The sequence below is a fragment of the Hoplias malabaricus genome, chromosome 5 (assembly GCF_029633855.1).
Source record: "Hoplias malabaricus isolate fHopMal1 chromosome 5, fHopMal1.hap1, whole genome shotgun sequence".
In the NCBI taxonomy this organism is placed as follows: domain Eukaryota; kingdom Metazoa; phylum Chordata; class Actinopteri; order Characiformes; family Erythrinidae; genus Hoplias; species Hoplias malabaricus.
In genome coordinates, this window is record NC_089804.1 from 47,574,470 (window position 1) to 47,594,854 (window position 20,385).

Consider the following 20,385-nt stretch of genomic DNA (forward strand, 5'->3'; position numbering starts at 1 on the left):
ACTGCTTTCTATAGCTACAAGGAAGATACTTCTACTGTTTTGGTTAGAGATGTTACACTTCCTAATCTGTAGGTGTAAACACAGCAAGATGAAGTTTTTGCATTTGTTTGACTTTAGCGATGATATTTGTTTCTTTATACACAAGTATTTACTGGATGAAACATGGCTCCTGATTGTAGTGTTTGCATTTCTGATTTACATTGCCTAGTATTCTGTAATGGAGGAGCACTGCAGAGCAAAATATTGCAAATGAGTTTCTGCAGAGACTTTTGAGTGTTGTGTCATATGCCTTATAATGGTAAGTCAAATCAGATGGTTTGGGGTTTAGGTTTTTACTCGCACCTGGATCCTTTTGCAGTTAGATTTCAATAATTCTGAGGCTTCTGCTCTGGGAATACGAGTTCTAGTCGTCTTTCTTTCATCCAGAGTTGCACAATCAAATGCACTTGATGAGCCTCCAGTTGGACTATGAGCCACCATCTTTCAGACCTCTTTCCACACCTTTGTTTTCTAGAGGTAATGACATTTTTCCGTTTGATACAATACATGCATAGAGTTTATATATTCACATTGCATGATATTTTCTTGTCAGTGCTGGATGCATGGACCCCCGTGCTGTTCAAGAGCATATTTTATGATCTCATACCAGTCCTCAAACCTTATGTAAGGTACATAATCTCAACCACAAATAATGCAGCCTATTCTTCTAATGTCATCAGTGGTGAAGTTAACACTACCCTTTTGAATGTACTTTTTGACCTCTTCCTGTGCCTCCACTCCTCCTCCTCTGCCTCTTTTGAAATGAAGTATTACACAGATTGTTGTGTGGTTTACAAGGCCAGCAGCCCGTCAAATCCACTGTTATTTGTGGCACATTCACATTACGACTCAACCTTTCAAAAGTGTTTCAAGAGTGCATAGAATAAATATAAAAGTTATTAATAACCCAGGACTCGTTAATCACTAAACTTGTGACATGAGAGGTTACTTGAGAATTTAAGAGTGTGGTTTTTCCCCTCTTTTACTATTGTGAAGTCATCACTGCAGCGGTTGTCATCAAATTTGTCTGGTGTTAGGAAAATATCCCCAGACCAGGAGTACTTTATAGTTTTAGGAAAAAATAAGCTTAGTTTGCCTTTGGACCCAGACTAGTTCATAGACACTGATGCAAATAGATTTAACAAAAAGCTGTTCTGAGGTTTATTAGTTTATCAGGATTCTTTTTTTGCCTTGAACCATAAACAGTTGGGATTCAATTGATTGTTAATTATTTATTTAATTAGAGTTATAAAGTTTTTCCCTCACAAACACACACACATCCCCCAAAACACTAAACTACATAACCACTAATAAAAACAGCTTGAGGGCTCAATCTGGTGTGCAATATTTTTCATGGTCATGTTAATGACAGTATATGAACAAGGATTAGGATTAGCATATTATTATAGAGTGTAGCTTTTTTCCTCATTTTACCATGTATGAACCTTATGAACCATGTACCGAAAGGTTTGTTGGAAAACAAAACATGTTCTTAGGTCACATGGCTCCAAAGAACCCATCATTTTTTTAGAGTTTGTTTAACAAATCCTGTCAATATGGTAATAGCTGGGGGGAAATCATTTCACTGTCTGATAGTTTGTTTAATTAATGAAACATTTTCATATATTTCATTTCAATATAGCCATACAGCTGAGATATTAATTACTATTTTCATAGGCTACTGTCCCTCTGCTCTAATACCTGAGGCAGGAGGAGGAACACTGAGATGGCAGGGTGTGTTCTGCACTAGACAATAGCCATGTAGACGTAGCAGTGAAGGAGGAGGGCAGAGAGCCACAACAAACCTGCAGTTGATGTCTGTCTGAGCTCAGAGAGAGGCAGAGACAGAGGGGAAAGAGAGCGAGAGAGTCAGCGTGTGAGTACGAGTGAGAGAGGAGGAGAAGGAGTGTTATGTGATACTGATAGAAACCAGACAGCGCAGATTATTTAAGTGTCAAACTCTCACAGCGCCAGTTGTGTTGTCTTCATCTGTTGCATAATGCTCTGTCTGACTGTGGCAAGGCTTGCTTTCACTTGCTTGTCTGAGTTTGTTTTTCTCTGATTTAGTCTCAGTGTTTCAGTCATGATGTCACCTTACTGGTGCTTAGTACTTGGGACTTTGTGGGCTCAGTTAGCTCCAGGTTTGGGTGCTGGGAACCTGCATTACCGGTACTTTCGTAGATGCTACACCTGCTTCAATGGATACCATGGATACCACACAGGATACCAAGGGCCAGGTGGGTGTTATCTGCCATATGTCATTTTTGTAATACAATGTAATGCTAAGGAATCCTTTATTAATAAGTTTATTAACTATAGCCATATGAGATGAAAACCGCTATTTATTGATCCAGCAACACTTGTTGGTCACTCAGGAGACTTAACGGTAGGGGTGGTGTAGCAACTCATTTGGACATTGTAATGTTGTGTTAAAAAATCTTGCTGTGTTCATCATGTAGATGTGACCATGCATTTAGGAGAACTGAGAGTGGCGTCTTGCTGTGCATTGTTTAAACTAATGTTTTATAATAACTCACTTCTCCTGCTTCCCAGTTCTGGTGTTAAAATATTTATGTAGCATTTTATTTTATTTAACAATGTATTCATTGCACAAAAAATGTTAAGGTGCTTAGTCTTGGATGAGAAATGATTGAGTTACTGTGTTAAGTCCAGTTACAGGGCAAAAACAAACAAACACCATAAATAAATGTGATCCAATTGTGTGATTCATTGAGATATCTATTAAAACACAAGAGGAAACAGGTGACATTCATAGGTAAAATACCTGAATATCAGGAGACTACAGCTGCTTCCTTTGACCTTCTTTCCATCTGACCTCACTGTTATCTAGCAGAAACTACTGATAAATTGAGGATATTCTCTTTTGTTTTTGTTTTTTTCTGTGGGAACTATGGGAAGTATTTGAAACTGTAAGTCTGGGTCTACCAGGTCTGTGCCGTGTTGATGCTGTGAGTAATCTCTGAGGCCAAAACTACCTCCTACTGTATGATTTAGTAAAGCTAGTCGTCACATATCCATCCATTCATCCATCCATTATCTGTAAGCGCTTATCCAGTTCAGGGTCACAGTGAGTCCAAAGCCTACCTGGAATGATTGGGCGCAAGGCGGGAATACACCCTGGAGGGGGCGACAGTCCTTCACAGGGCAACACACACTCACATTCACTCACACACTCACACCTAAGGACACCAATCCACCTACCAACGTGTGTTTTTGGACTGTGGGAGGAAACCGGAGCACCCGGAGGAGAAAACCCACGCGAACACTGGGACAAACTCCTCACAGTCACCTGGAGCGGGAATCAAACCCACAACCTCTAGGTTCCTGGAGCTGTGTGACTGCGACACTACCTGCGCAATAACGTCCTCTACAGAGAACATGCTTAAATATCACATTCTCTGCAAATATTGGAATTTAGCAGAGTCCGTACTTATTTGTGCATCTAAAACAGATCTGGCCTATCAAGTCACCATTTTCGTAAGATCTCTGAAAGTGTCCTGTGTGATCCGACATCAGTACTTTAGCAGTAGATCATTTAAGTCCTGTAAAGTGTGAGGTGAGGCCTCCAATAAATAATTTTATCCAGCACATCCTTTTGATGCTCATTTGGAGATCTGGGGAATTTGGAAGCCAATTCAATTTCTGAACTTTTTTTCTTGAACTTTTTGTCTCAAACCACTCCTGAACAATTTTTTGCAGTGTGGCCAGGCGCATTATCCTGCTGAAAAAGGCCTCTGTTCATTAGGGAATTCTTATGCCATGCTTGGTCTGCACCAATGTTTAGGTAGGTAGTACATGTTATAATTTCACCCACATAAATGCTAGGACCCAAGGTTTCCCAGTAGAACATTGCCCTTAGCCTCATGGTGCATCTGCCAATTTGTCTTGAAGGATCAAAATATGGCACTTTTCAGAGTAGGACAGATTCTTGACGAATATATCCAGCCCATTAATAGCTGTCATTGTAACAAAATAATCATTGTGAATCCCTTTACCTTTCAGTGGGCTTAATGTAGTGGCTTACATGTAATGTTATTGAACTCATAACCAACAAAGGTAACATAGAAATATCCTGGCTAGTAGCCATAACTTTTGACTTTGAACTCTCATTATGCTCTCACTATGCTCAGCTCAGAAATGAGAACTGTTCTGTTCACTGTGAGAAAAGAAATGCAAGTGAAAGAATATCAGATACCTATTGCCCAGTTCTCCGTCTTGTTTGGAATGTTTTGAAGTGGTAAATTTATTAGTTTAGTTGGCCATTGTTAATTTATGGTGGCCAAATCTAATTAGCCCAAACAACACTAAAAATGGTGTCAAAAGTCACTATAGGCATTTCTCTGATCTTTGACAGCAACAAAAGATGGAATCTCAATAAACCAATTAAGTAATGTGATTTGAATCTGTTTAAAATAAATTAAAGGCTTTAACAAGATTAAAGAATCATGAAGAAAGTTACAGATGGCATTAGAATTGCTAATGATGCCTGAAGTTACAGAAGCAATGGTTAAATACTAGAGGGACCGCAACACATGGAGAAAGACACAGCATTGTTTGCCTGAATACCTAGGTGTCCTCAGAAAACATTAGAAAGAAGTGGGTAAATAAAACCAGTTTTGTATAAGTCTGCAGTGCATCTGGTAATTAACGAAATCCCAGATGATTTAGATACTGAAGTATTATTTAGAAATAAGAAGTTTGAGCTCATTTTTATATAGGTTTTGATAAAAGTTGAGTTCTGAAAGCGTTGATAAAGAGACTAAAGTTCAGGTACAACCAATCAGAGACTGTCCTTTGGCACTCGGTGAAACAAAGAGTTAAACTGTTCTATTCTTGAGAATTTAGTTTCTAGTGAGGAAAGCAGTTTATTTAAACTTCAATTTGAATGCAAATTGTGTGATTGCTCTGGAATATACAGAATTAGCCTCTGTATACTTTAGTGCTTTCATGATTAGATCAAAGCACTTCTTATGCAAGTGAATATAAAGAGCTGTAATTCAGCATTCAGTGATTTTTGGGTTCTAGGGTTAAATGGCCTCGAATAGAAAAATGAAGCTAAAGTAAATGTGTGTTTGATTAAAGGAAGACTTGCCTGGCATGATGATGAGCCGGCATTCGCTGCAGTGTCTGTTACCTTTCATCTACCAGAGTGCTTCTGATCCTCTTTATTTACAGCAGTTGGAGCTGCATTTGGCCTTTCTACTTTGCAGTATGCCCCCTTATTTTTCCTCCAACAATGTGGCAGACAGACTACAATTTTGGCACTCTCTAATATCACCTTTCTTCCAGTCCTTATTCTTTCATAAAATGCCCACATGTTGTTTTTTCTAATATGAGATGCCAAATTATTACTTAAAAGTGATGTTTACAATTGTAATTACAAAAACACTTTTTATAAAATTCAGAAAATGTTTCCTCGCCATTTGCTGGCTCTTGAGTCTGTTTGCGTGCTTGAAAGTTGTTCAATGTGTTTACGAAGCTTGGGTGTCTGTAAATTAGTAAAACAAAAAATAAATATCCCGGTCTGGTATGCTAGGATTTCTCTCTCTGTCTCTGCAGAGACATGTGGAGTTTTTTTAGACAACGGAGAGAACTCCAAATGTTGGAAAGCATGAACCGAAATTAAGATACTGCTCTATTCCTGCCCCATATTGTAATATTCACTTATTTTTGCTGTTTCAGATCACTTAAGGTGGAAATGTCTCCAAATTTGGGAGACAATGGCTAACTGCATTACCAAAAGTGCTACAAAACTAAACATATTGAGTTACAAATAAGTTTCTGAAACTAATCAAGTTGCAAATGAGTAATTCAGTAAAAACATAGTTTTTACTTCATCCATGTACAAACAGTTGTTTTTCTTTCCCCTCAAACACACTGTTCCACCTTAAAAGATGCAGAGAACTGCATTTCCCAACAATTTTAGACATTCCCTTCAAGCTGAGTTTAGCAATTAAGCATTTTTTTTTAATGCTGAGGTCTGAAAACCATGTTAAAATGGTCAAGAAATAAACACTAGCATATTTAATGCAGGGTTTGTTGTATTTGATTTGTATTTTCATAGACATTGTACTGTTCAGTGTGAGTTTAATTGAAAAACATGTTTCCATTAAGCTGTGGATATCTCCAGGACTATATCCACATTCCCCGCCCCAGGTGAATTCATCTTTTCCTGGCCTCATGAGAAATATGAGTTTGTTTATTTACTCCTGGTATTTTGAATGGGCCAGGGCCTTTCCTCTCTGCAGGCCGCGCTCTGTTGCTGCAGGCTACACTTAGCCTCAGATCAGCTCCTGGCTGTGTGCCACTGTAATTAAGATTCCTCCCAGTTCTTGTGGACAGGTGGTCTCCATTACTCTCGCAGTGTTCGTGATCTTCACTGGACTCGTTTTAAAGACTCACAATGTGCTGTGGATACTCCGTTTCCTTCAACACGTATGCACAATGCGTTCTGTATATCAGTCGGTTAGACAGCAGATATGACTCCTAATTTGTCTTCTACTGTGGTGAGATTTAGCATTGCGCGGATAATTGTAGAAAAATTAGCTGGTATATGTTTTTTTTCTGCAGTAGGGGTGGGCGATATGGCCCTAAAATAATATCACAATATTTCAGGGTATTTTGGTGATCATGATATGAAAAAACAATTAAAAAATATCTTTATTAATTTCAAGAACACACTATTGCAACAAAATATGATATATTAATATTAATTATATTCAATTAATAATATTTTTAATTTATTGTTTAAATTATTATATATAATATTATATTTTCATTCAAACTTCAAAATTTCAAACATTTAAACTTCAACAAGTAAATGTGTAAGCATTTGCTTATTTTGTCAACAACCAGAGCTTACCAAGGTTCTGACATTGTGTATATATATATATATATATAATATTAATATTTTATTTCCAAACCACCTCCACATGACTGAAGTCACTTTTCTATTGAAGCAGTTTCTTGGATTTTCAGAAGAAAATTTCCACCGTACCTGTCGCTGTGCCTAAATGACTCATGTAATGAATGTATGCCATATTACATGTAATTGCATGATATCGTTATGTAAACAAGTCAGAATATCATGATTATCACAATATTGATTTTTTTTTATCGTTTGAAAATTTTGCGATAAAAAGCACAATAAAAATTCATTTTTTGCATTTAATTGGATTGGTTGCTATTACCCGAATATGTTTTTCAACACACTGAATGTCACTGGAACAGAAAGACATTGTTTTCTGGCTGAACTGATGTGTGTGTGTGTGGGATGGATGTGGTTCTTGGCTGCATGGGAAGAAATTAAAATCTGGCAGAGCTCTATGGCCTGGGAGCAACACTAGAATGATTGATGGGTTGTGGAATTAGCAGCAGTGCTTTGATTCAGCATGCAGATTCACCACAGTTTCACCACTAACCTTTGCTAATATAGCCGCTTCAGCTTCTCCAGCCATTTTGTAAATCTGAACCAGATCTGCTGTTATATGCTACTGAGTAGCTTTAATAGGTGCATCATAGCACATCCAGATGCTTGGCACATCAGAGAAGAATGTTAGATGATTAAATATGACAGAGGACATCTAGATAGGTACATTCTTTCAAGAGAAGCAGACAGCATTTAGAATATTATCAGCCTGCCTGGCAGTGGAAAGATGCATTAACCTCTATCAGTGTGGAGATGCAGGACATCATGGGGCCTTATTCTTAACCATTATTCTAATCTTCTCTTTAGGAAATGTGCTGTAAATGGGGCCTTTAATTCACCTATTACTACATGTAATCAAAGCTCTCTATCAGTCCTCTCCGCAGGCTAGCCAGACTGTCTAATGACTTGGCAAGTGAACGTTTCTCTTTAAAGATACAGCCCAGAATCAAGAGATGTGTTGAAGTTTAGTGGCTGGTCATTCCAGTTACTCTTGTAATTGTTTAAGACTTTAGGATGTTCCCAGAAGATTTCTCCTAAGGGCTGTTCTCTGGGGCTGTCAGTTCATTGTTCTGAAATCAACAGCAACGTCTTGGCTGGATTTCCAAATGTTCTTTTTCATCTACAACTGTTCTCTGCCACTGCTTCACCGCTGTATATTCTTTCAGACATACTGGATAAGCTGTTACAGATAATGAACGAATAAGAATTATACATTTTTAATTTTCTTTCTCTTTTCCACTTTACTTTCTCTGCATTTAACCCATCCATGGCAATGGACCCACAAACACATGCTAGTTAGCAATTCTTCACACATTGGAGCATGCACGCACACGCACACACACAATGGAATGGGGTGCTGCCATTTTAACTTGGCATCTGGGGAGAAGTTTGAGGGTTAAGTGCCTTGTTTAACAGCATGTTTTATTTATTTATTTATTTATTTATTTTTCTTCTTTCTCCTGCTTTCTCTGGGAACTGAACTGGTGACCCTCTGGTCTCAAACTCACTTCTCTAACCTTAACGACACAGCTGCCCCCAGATAAATAATATTTATGAATAATTAATCAAATGATAATCTTGGCCAAATGTTAAAATCTTAAGGGAACCAGAAGTAATTCTTCTGTGGTATTGTTCAAAAGAAACCATTTTGGAAAAATTTTTTAAGACTCTGTATAAGTTTTAAAAGTACACTTATGTATAAATCATTGACCTTACAACTTCTAAAAGCCCTGGACACAGACAACTGTTCTCTACCACTGCTTCACCGCTGTATATTCTTTCAGACATAATGTTGTCTTCTCACAGTGAAAGGATGAATTATTACAGATCTGCAGAACCATAAAGTCTTAAGATGACAGTCTTCATGATTGTTAAGATCTCATTTACTCTATGTGATTTAATAATGACAAAGTGCTACATACATTTTCATATACAACAAACAACTATAACATTATAAGCACCTTCTTGTTTCTACATTCATGGTCCATTCTCTCAGTTCCATTGACCCTACAGGAGCACTTTGTAGTTTTACCATTATAGACTGTTTTCTGTCTCTTGCTCTACATAATTGTTAGCATCCTACCACCTTGTTCTTCAATGGTCAGAACCCCCACAGGACACAATGGCGATTTGTTAGGGTGTGTTGCACTGCTAAAAGTGGATCAGACACGTACCAGAGTTGCTCGAGTTTTTAAACCTCTCAATGTCACTGCTGGACTGACAATAGTCCACCAACCAAAAATACCCAGCCAACAGTGTCCTGTGGAGAGCGTCCTGTGTTCACTGATGAAGGATTAGAGAACGAACAACACAAACTGTGTAGCAACAGATGTGCCACTGTCTCTGACTTTACATCTACAAGGTGGACCAACAGTCAGTGGAGCTGAGAGAATGGATCATGAATGTGGAGGTGGTCCTAATGTTATGGTTGATCTATGTATTTTGTTTCTTTATCTGTGTGGAAGAGGATTATTTTATATATGATCTCTTAAGAAATATCTCCTTAAACACATGTAACTAATGACTAATGGCCATTTTAGCTTGACATTAAATATATAAAAGATGATCTCAGATCATATTGTAGGTGAGAGAAAATGGCTAACAATATGGATAAGATAACAAACAAAGCCTTAGATGACTAAATAGTGGTCGATAAACAGTAAAACGCCTCCACTATATAGATTTAAGACCATATCCAGATCCTTCTCGAAAAAGAATCCTTGAACAGTGCAACCATGAGGTTATTTTTCAATATTACGTACATGCTAACTCCCAAGAGCATGCAGTACACATGATGCTGTATTAGTTCCAGAGCTGCAGAGCTAGTCTAAATGTTCTTATAAATGATTTGTAGTCCTTAGAGCTGATGAATGCAGACACAACTTGTCAGGTTCTGCTTCCTTCTTTCACAGCCTTTCACCTCTAATTTTCACACATTTGCAAGTTCTGCTCCATCTCAGAGTTTTGCCAGACCCCCGCCAAGAGGAAATTGTTCAGTGGATGCTGAGAAGCAATCAGAAAATGCTGAAACTATGCCATAATTTTTTTAGCCTGGAGTCAGTTAAGACAACAAGCTTTAGACACAGTGTTTTCATTGTTACAGTCTTTTTTATTTTAAACTTTGCTGTTGTTGCTAGATTAAAAAAATAAGTGATTAACATATGTAAGTGATTAATATGTGTATCACTATGAATATAAATGTCTTTGTGCAGATGTTCCCATAGTGTATGTTTAAGTCTTATATTTAGATCCCAGATAAATATCATAGATTAAACCTTACGTGAAAAGGCTAATGTAAATCTTCCTTCTTCTGTTAAACTGAAGAAGATCAGCATGGAATGGATTGTGGAACAGATTACATTATATTAGCAAGTGTGTTCTTGAAATCATTATACTGTCTTTTTACAGCTTCCAGAGTTTCATTTGCATGCCAAGTCTGCCACAGGCATATAAAATATGACTCTGATTAAAATATTTGTCATAGAGGCCTAATAACCTCAATTAATCATCTCTGAATAGGTTACGTATAAACTCCTGGGGTGCTCACTGATTTGGGATTTTGAAATACTGATATGTATTCCAGCTCTTAAACACAGGCTAATTTCTCCTGTTTGGCATGTTAACTTGTCTCATGTACTGCACATAAGTCTCAGGCTTGCAAGGTTAGCCCCCAGTTGGGTACTAACAGCAGAACCTGCCACTCATTCAGTAATACTTCATCTTCTAATTTAGTATTAGTACAAGGATTATACAGGGCGGCACGGTGGCACAATACGTAGTGTCACTGTCACACAACTCCAGGGTCCTGGGGTTGTGGCTTCAAGTCCCACTCCAGTTGACTGTCTATGAGGAGTTTGGTGTGTTCTCCCCATGTCTGCGTGGGTTTCATCTGGGTGCTCCGATGTCCTCCCACAGTCCAATAACACACGTTGGTAGGTGGATTGGTGACTCAAAAGTGTACAAGTGTGTAAGTGTGTGTCACCCTGCAAAGGATTAGCGCCCCCTCCAGGGTGTTTTCCCGCCTTGCGCCCAGTGATTGTGGGCAGGCTCTGTACCCACCGCGACCCTGTACTAGGTAAGCGGTTACAGATAATAAATGAATAAGAATTATACATTTTTAATCTTTTTTTTTTTTTTACTTTTTCATTTTATTTTATCCATCACAGTGGACACACAAACACACAGTGAGCAATTCTTCACACATCAGAGCATGCACTCACTCACACTCAACGGAACAGGGTGCTGCCATTTTAACTTTGCATCTGGGGAGAAGTTTGGGGGTTAAGTGCCTTGTTCAACAGCGCTTTTTATTTTTCTTTCTTTTTTTTTATTTATTTTTTTTTTTTTTATTATCGTTACACTTATATAGCGCCTTTCTAGACACCCAAGGACGCTTTACAATCTACACTGCTCAGAACACTCAATTCACACACACTGATGAGAAGCGGCAGCCAAACGCGCACAGCGTACTCTCAACCAGAAACGACCGTCCACCTGGAGGACTGCATCGGGCACTAGGACTTCACCCAGGACAGAGCGCCAATCCATATCTGGGCACACACACATTCACTCACAAACCAGGACAGTTAATACAGAAGCCAATTCACCTACCCTCCATGTTTTTTGGACTGTGGGAGGAAACCGGAGACCCCGGAGGAAACCCACGCAGACACAGGGAGAACATGGAAACTCCACCCAGATGGGACTTGAACCCAAGATCCCAGCGCTGGGAGGCGAACGTGCTAACCACCAAGCCCCCGTGCCGCCCCCTTTTCTTTTTCTTCTTTCTACTGCCAGTTCTGGGACTTGAACTGGTGACCCTCCGGTCTCAAACTCACTTCTCTAACCTTAAGGACACAGCTGCCCCCAGACAAATGATAATTATGAATAATTAATCAAATAATAATCTTGGCCAAATGTTAATGCCATAGAAATAAATATGTTTGGTTTTGCAAAGAACCACCTTAATATCTTAAGGGAACCAGAAGTAGTTCTTCAGTGGTATTGTTTGAAATAAACCTTTTTGGAACATTTTTTTAACACTCTGTATAAATTTTAACAGTACACTTATGTATAAACCATTGATCTTACAACTGCTAAAAGCCCTGGACACAGACAACACTACTCTGATGGTGGTTGTGATTATGGGATTCAAGTTTAGTTTTGGCTTTGGACCTGTGGAGCCAAGCCAGACTGTAGTGGGCAGGACACAAAGAGGGCATTATTATTGAGAGGGAGAGAATTACAGCCTGAGCTAATTTAAGATTTTTACTGTATTGATGCACTTATACAGGCAGAATCAAACGTGCTGCTTGCTAGGTATGTTTTTAGTGCCTTGTCCAGTAGCACATTAAGACATTCTCATAGGCGGTTTCCTTGGGATTTATTTCAGTAGGGGCTTAGAGCAGTGTTGACTGTTGTTTTTGGAGGCTGTTAGAAGACTGCAGTTACTTAGAGGCTGCTATGTGATCAAATGGCCAAATTGATGTATTCCAGCCTTGGAAACAACTCATTAGTTTGAGCCGTATAAATAGCCTCTTGGAACACACAAAGATTTATGATTGTTTTTTTGCACAGAGGATATACTTCAATGAATAACAGGGTTAAGAACCTTTGACAGACTGTGTAACTCATTCAGGGATGTAATCAAGCCACTCACAGCTTTTGTGTATTTTCTGTTCATCCACAGACATAGATGAGTGCCAGGTCCATAATGGAGGCTGCCAGCACAGATGTGTGAACACCAAAGGCTCCTACTACTGCGAGTGTAACCCAGGTTTTCGTCTACATACCGATGGCCGCACCTGTATAGGTGAGGGGTTCATGAACGTTGACACATTGGCCTTGGCCCGAACTTCTGGGGGATTCTATCAGCACAATCTAAAAGCAGCTTGCTTTTCACTGGCTGGGAATTCTTTCAAAGCCAACAGAAGACTCCACCCTCAGCTTTGTGCATGAAAGTACATCAAAGAAGCTTTTGTTTTCAAAATAGCTAAATGTTTCCTACTGTTTGGTACTGTAGAGGCCTTGTCATGGTATGGTTGTGGTCAGGTTTGAGGTAGAACAGTGCATCACTCTGTAGAACTCCTGGATCCCCTGCCAGGACAGTGTAGGACTGAGAAGACTGTGGTGCAGAATGTGTTGGGACGAAAACAGGTTCTATTTTTCCACATTATACAGCTTATAGTGCCCTTAAGGATTTCCTTTGAAAAAAAAAATCAGACAAATTAATTATATATGACTAAAATCTGTCAACATTTCAGTTGGCACAATTTTGGTCAAATATTTGTAGCAGGAAAAAACACAGAGCTAATGCTAGCTTAGATATGCCTTGCTTTTTAAGTGCAGTCTTCCTACTGAAGAGGAACTGTATTCAATGTGTATTCAATTATCTGGAAAAGCTGCAGTCTCCTCCCTTCTTTGACATATTTACTTAAAGACTCCATGACTTTCTGAGGCCATCATTATTAACAAAGATGATGTGTTTCACAACTTTAATCAAGATATTATTGAAGCTTGCCAAGTGTCTCAGAGAGATCCTCCTTCATACTGGAACATTATTTATTATTACTGTACAGTAACCTTAATTTGTTAAAGTGAAAAAAGAAGACATTCCTTTAGACAATATTTAGAGCTGAGGGAAAGACATTTTTCATTAATAATTTCAATGAAGATATTCCATTTCTTTGCCATTAATCAGTGCTCTGGGAGTTAGCCTATGTTTCTGAGCAGTTCCGAAAGAAATCATGAATCTGTCTGCTGCTGTGCTGTGGGTCGGAAGCAGTAGCTGCACTGTGCTCCTGAGAGTCCCTCATGTTTCACCCTCCTCTTCTGGGACAGTGTAATCAGCTTGTCCCTGTAGGTTTGAGTTGTCCAGGTCTGCAGGCCCAGATCTACTCTACAACCACCACAGGAACCCAGAGGAGAACCAGCTGAGGCATTTAAATCAGAGACAGATCTACTAATTAATCACAGTGGGGTGCATCTAGACAGGGTCATTTTTGTTTTTCTGCTTAATGTTCATTCAGAAAAATGGTAATCATGTTTTTTGTCAGATATCCATAGAGCTGTGGTTTAAAGCCAACAGGTAGCCCCTCAATTATTCTTAATTTAGAACAGAACTCTGCTACAAACCAGGCCTTTGGCTCTAAACTGTAGCAGTTTATGGAAAATCTGCATGCCAAATCTCACCCATTTTTAAAACACTGCTGTTATTATACTCTTTTTTTATGTGGAAAATTCCATGAGCATTTGATGACAGACGTTTGTTTTTTTTAAAAAAAGTGACATTTTAAAGTGATTTTAGATGAAGCACATGCAAAATGTGGGGATTTTTGAGTCTGACATCTGCAATAACAGTGAATGATTAGTCTGTAGTGTTGCTATTAAATTTAGATTAGAAAAGAAATATATTAGTAGCAACCTTATAAATTTAACACCAGCACTGTGTTCAAAATAACTTTTAATGTATTGTATGTTTACCTGCAGTTTGACTGTAACATTTATTTGATCCCATGTTAGTGAGAGAAGTGGTCAAATGACTTTAGGATGGCCTAATTGAGGAGCAAAGGGAGACAGAATGGACAACCACCATTGTTAGGAGAATTAACAACACAAATGCAGTGTCATCTATTAAACCTGCTGACGACAGAGTGGAAAGGGTTTGTCATTTTAAAAAAATAGTTGGTTTACAGAAACTTAATACATTATGTAATATATTACTATTAAATTATGTAATATATTAAGTGTTTAATCTCCTCAAGAATATCTGAGGATAAATACATTTATGCCTATTTTGAGGAGACATTTCAAGTCCCACTCCGGGTGACTGTCTGTGAGGACTTTGGTGTGTTCTGTTGTTAAATGTTTTCATGCTTTTGCAGCTGTCCGGAACTCAATCGTTGCACACATTAGGGCTTTAGTGGCACCAAAGCTGACTTACTGATTTGTCCTGTCCTTGAAAATTTGTCCTCTAAAATCTGACTCCTCCAAAAGCCTCCAAACTAGGTCATAGATATTTAAGACAATGTTCTGAAGTGCTCCTAAAAATGTGTGTCTGTGCTACTTTACCTTGCCACTTTACCCCAAAACAAAATAGAATAATCAGTTTTAGTTATTGTATGTAATCAGTTTTAGTTAATGCATGGCATAAACCTGTATGTTTGTTTAACAAGTTATTGGAATTCCATGCATGACATTTTATCAAAGAGAATAATGATCATATGAACACTGGTTTATAAAGCCTGGCTTGAAGGCTTAATTAAGGGTAAATATACCAGATATTATCAGTTATTATGCATGCATTCTTAGAACTGTTTCATAAGTCCGTAGAACTGGCTTTGTTCATTTTTGTTACTGTTAATTATCCCTGGCAAAATAATCAACCAGCTATTTACTTTGTATCATATACAAAATCATTTAATTAATTCATTCATTTTATCCAGTTCAAGGTTGTGGTGGGTCCAGAACTACTGGGTGCAAGGCAGGAGCACAGTCTAGCCAGTCATTCACAGGCCATAACACACTCACACCTATGGACACTTTTGAATAGCAAATCCACATTTCAGCATGTGTTCTTGGACTGTGGAAGGAAACTGAAGCACCCATGGAGGAAACTCACAGGTAAAACACACTTAAAGACAGTGACCCAAGGTGGGGTTTGAACCCACAACCCCAGACTTTGAAGCTGTGTGATAGTGACCATCCTCTAAATGTGGTAATTCCATCATTTTTGCCAGGGCTTGTATCTGAACCTTTTTTGCACCCTCTCCTTCTGCAGTAACTTTGATTTCTGTGCTCTTCAGCTGTACTTTCCTGTGCCATTAGTAATGGAGGCTGTGAACATGAGTGTGTGCAGCTTTCTCCTGCTCACTACCAGTGCCGCTGCAGACAAAACTACCAGCTCACTTCTGATGCCAAACACTGCAAATGTAAGTGCTTCACAACACTCTCATACAATCTGTTTTTTGGAGCTATTTTTGCGCTGGTATTACTGGTAAAAATCCCAAAGACCAAGCTAAGCTGTTGTTTTAGTCAAGCCTGTTTGTTCTCTGGTTTGGGAATGCTAAAGAATAACACCTGGAAGTAAGGGCAGTAATAGCCATGTTAGAGTCACAGAATGTTGCTCTGTACGTCCTCAAGTTGGCTTAGAGACAATTTATAGCATTTTGTATATTCTACTCTTCTACTTGAATTATGATTTCTCAGTACTTTTAAATGTAAAGCACTTAATGTAAAGTTTTATTTTCAAAACATGAATAGCAGATGATATGACAATTTTATTGTTACTCTGAACAGATGAATGAGTACTAAGTGAAGCTCATTGTGTTCAGAAGTACACTCTGATATAATGTATATTTTTACACTAAGCTCGGTTAATTTCAAGAGACATTGCAAAATGCCTGTTGCTCCTCCTCCATCTCAATGTGTTCAGTTTAGAAAACATGTTGGATTCTGGTATGTGCCCTGTGGCTACTTTTACTGTGGGTAAATAAGCACGCCATGCTTCACAATAACTAAATGGGTAGAAACTTAATATGAAGCACTTCTACAAGATGAGGAGAATGGTTCCACATGAAGGGAATGAAACTGCACAGTGAATTAGCAGCATTACTTCTGGACTGGTATGTTAGCACAATCTGTATAAAGAACAGAACTGATTTTACAGAACTTTTTGAATAGTCAGTTTCAAATAATGAATCTTATTAAGGCAGCTATTATTTTCTGGGCTCTTGAATCCATGCTAAGTGCTAAAACCATGTAATAAGTTAGACCTGTGTATATATTGCTCTGAGAAATTAGTACTTGGGACATTATTTTCATCTAGGTCTTACTTTACAGATGGTATAACATCAGTGTAAGCAGTTTAATTTTCTGTTTGTATTGTAATGGTTAATATAGAGTCTTACCTCATCACTCAAAGGCAAGCTGAAGACATTCTGCTAGCAGTTCTGCTACTGTAGATTATAATACCATGTTTTAGGTTCATGCGTGGGATATTGTGTGTTTATGTTCACGTACTTAACTGCTAGAGCTCACATATCATAAATTTCACCTAGTGTCCCTTGAACAATAAACGTAGAATAGTGTTTATTTTATATAGAAAACACAGTGCATAAATGTACCTAATATACATGGATACATATTATTATACCCATTGTGGACATTTAGTTTAGGAAGGAAGGGACAGGCTGTATCTTTCACAAACTTTTATGAGCTCAATCTTATTGGATGATTCTGAAATTGGCTTTGGGGTAACTAGAAGTGACTGCAGTTATGACACCAGCGAAATGACCAGTTATTGGAAATGGTTGTAGGCTGGCCTCTCCATCACATGCTCGGTGGAAATCATTTTGCACTCCAGCACATTACTACTGGTATTTTCCCTGTTTCCCTCAGTAATATTTATTGTGTGGTCTAAAAATCAGCACCATTTAAATACCTTCAGTCACTATGTGCAAAGACTAGAGGAGGACAGGGATTAAAAATGCTTTAGGCCAAAACCATGGTCATAAATTCTGAATCATTAATGGATATGTGGCTCCTGGGTGTACATTATATATGGAAGACGCTTTGGCTTGGAGAGGGAAAGATAATAAGAATATCTGCTTGGGCTCCCAGATGTGGAACTGTCTCTGAGCTTTCAGCAGCCTATAAGGTCCTACCACACAGGATCTTACTTGTGCTAATGCTCTTGCTTTGAAATTTATAACATATCTGTACTCCATGACTGAATAAGTGCCAGACTGTTGAATATTACAGTAAAAGACTATCCAAGCAAAAGATTATCCAAGCATTCAGAGGCTGATAAACTGTTTTAATGAGGGGCATGTTAAGTTTAATACTTTCTTCCTAATGGTTAGAGGCATCACATTTAGTACACATGATTATACTGTGAGGAGGAGGTTGGTGTTTTCTCCTCGTGTCGGCATGAGTTTCCTCTGGGTGCTCAGTTTCCAAAAGCACACGTTGGTAGGTGGATTGGTGACTCAAAAGTGTCCCTAGGTGTGAGTTTGTGAGTGAATGTGTGATTGTGTGCCACCCTGTGAAGGACTGGTGCACCCTCCCAGTGATTCCGGATAGGCTCCAGACCCACCGCAACCCTGAACTGGAAAGGCGGTTACGGACAATGACTGAATGATTATAGAGTGATAAAAAACAAACCTAATTGAAGTGGTGCATTGAGATGAAAGATGGTTCAGTTGGTTAAGTGTAAAGTGCATGAATACTTTCATATAAAATTGCAGTGTGATTGGGCCTACTTTAAAATTGCCTGACTGTAGTTTCCACCAAGAAGTTCTTACATTACTCAGACTGGAGCGTCACCTTCTTGGCAAACCCAGGGTCAACCCTTGCATATCTGCCAAAGCCCACTTTCAGTTTGGCCTATCCAGTATCCTGAGACTCAGCAAAACCCATTGTTCCATAGAGAAACACAGACATTTATAATTAAGTGAAGACAGGCACACGAGAATGAGAATATCCACCAGAGGGACAACTGTCTTCAAGGATCTGCAATACAATCCTGAAAGCATCAGTAAATAATGAGAGATGACAGCAGAAATTAAATGCACTCTGTATTGGACAAATGCAGCAGGATATTTATATAAATTAATAGTTGTTATCTGCACACCAGATTAAAAGTGTTTTGTTGTACACGTAGAAAGCAAAATAAGTAGAAAAATCTATAGCAGGGAAATATGCAAATGTAAAAAATAAAACTGTGATATGGGCTATGAGTACCCTAGCGTGAAGTTTGTACCCGACCCAAGCCTGAGGCATATTAGTGAAATGACATCAGAACCGTGCTGAACCCAGCACACACAATTTGACATTTCTTTGGTGTTGTTCAGTCATGGAGATTTTCCCTTACTTAACAAATATTTTGATGCCAACTTTTTTTTATAAGTTGTATGTCTAGAATTAGAGAGGCTTCTTGTACACAGAGGAATTTGTTCTCCACGTTTAACCCAATCCATGCAGTGAAACACACATTTACACACACACTAATGAACAGAAGGGAGCAGTGAGCACACATGCCTGGAGCAGTGGGCATCCATGGTGCAGTTGGGGGTTAAGTGCCTTGCTCAAGGGCAATTCAGTCATGACCTGCCAGCCCTGGGGATCGAACTGGCAACCTTCTGGTTACAAGCCCAGTTCCCTAACCACCAGGCCGTGGCTGCTTCCTTTGCCATGTTAATGGCTTTGGATCTCCTAACAAAATACCCTTGAGTCTAGTATAGATCTTCTGATTTCGGGATGCCTCTGTATGTGTAGTGTCTCTAAAAATAAAAATAGACCTTGGCCTCTTCCTAAAGTAACCTGCCTTCAGATCTAGTCAGCCATAATCAGTGCAGAAAATTTAACCTCATCTTAGTCCACCTCACAGTGTGGGGGAGTTTCTGGAAGTGATTATGTTATTTATGCCCTGAGAAACACAACCATCCCTATTTAGCCCCAATTATCATTTTACCCACTGGAGGTGGTTGGCACAGATGTTGGGAGTGAGATGTGAGCAGAGTGTGTAACTGAGACGAAGAGGACATTTCTTTGCACAGTAGAAGTGATCGTAAGTGGGTTTACGTATTTCTGAGGGTGACAATGTGAGTTTTCAACTAACTGTGACCTGTTTCTATTTCAGTGAGAAACCCCTGTGTGGAGAGGAATGGAGGGTGTATGCACACATGTCGTAACGTGGGTGGCCGTGCCCTGTGCGTCTGCCACAGAGGTTACAGACTGGCTCAGGATCAGAAGAGCTGTGAAGGTAACTGCTTCTGACAGAACACATTCAAGGCTCTTTCCATCCTGTAGCTCATTTCATTTGGAAAGCTCCTTCATATGGAACATCCTATCCATAATATATTCTTCGGTGAAGATTTCTTTCTCATGGCTTGGTAACTTGGAGAAAGATGGAAACACTGCTTCTCATTTGGAGGAGTACAAGACTGCATATTATGGAATTTTTTCATGTTCCTGACACCAGCCAAGACCACTGGGCCAGCCAACCTGAAGGTCCTTCCCTCTTGGCATCAGGGTCATAATTACCTTTGGCCATATTATACGTTAAGCCACCAATCTGGTGCTGAGAGGCTGCACATTGAGACCTATAATAACGACATCGAAGAGAAAAGAAAATATTTCATTATACACATTGAGCATGAAAGAGCTACACTGATGACATTTGTGATCATTCTCTTTAAACTCTGTTTACTTGTGAATTTTCAGAATTTTGAGAGTTTCAGTGTGTGTTTCAGATGTTGATGAATGTGAGACTGGACAGGCTGCTTGTGCTCATGAATGCCGAAACAGTCCAGGGTCCTTCTCCTGTATCTGCAAACCCGGATATGAACTGGGCTCTGAGGGCAGGAGGTGCTACCGTGAGTCACCTTTCATCTACA

General features: G+C 38.9%; 1 protein-coding gene across 2 annotated transcripts in view; it reads left to right on the forward strand.

Moving 5' to 3' along the window:
• megf6a (multiple EGF-like-domains 6a) overlaps positions 1-20,385 on the forward strand; it is a 76,188-nt gene that overhangs the window by 37,181 nt on the left and 18,622 nt on the right. Inside the window, exons 6-9 of one of the 2 annotated variants that reach the window (XM_066670727.1) lie at positions 12,678-12,800; positions 15,793-15,918; positions 19,629-19,751; positions 20,242-20,364. In XM_066670727.1, the coding sequence (XP_066526824.1) occupies positions 12,678-12,800; positions 15,793-15,918; positions 19,629-19,751; positions 20,242-20,364 (495 nt within the window). Of the gene's footprint in view, positions 1-12,677; positions 12,801-15,726; positions 15,919-19,628; positions 19,752-20,241; positions 20,365-20,385 lie in introns of those variants that run through there. The other variant, XM_066670726.1, reaches the window with a different exon arrangement.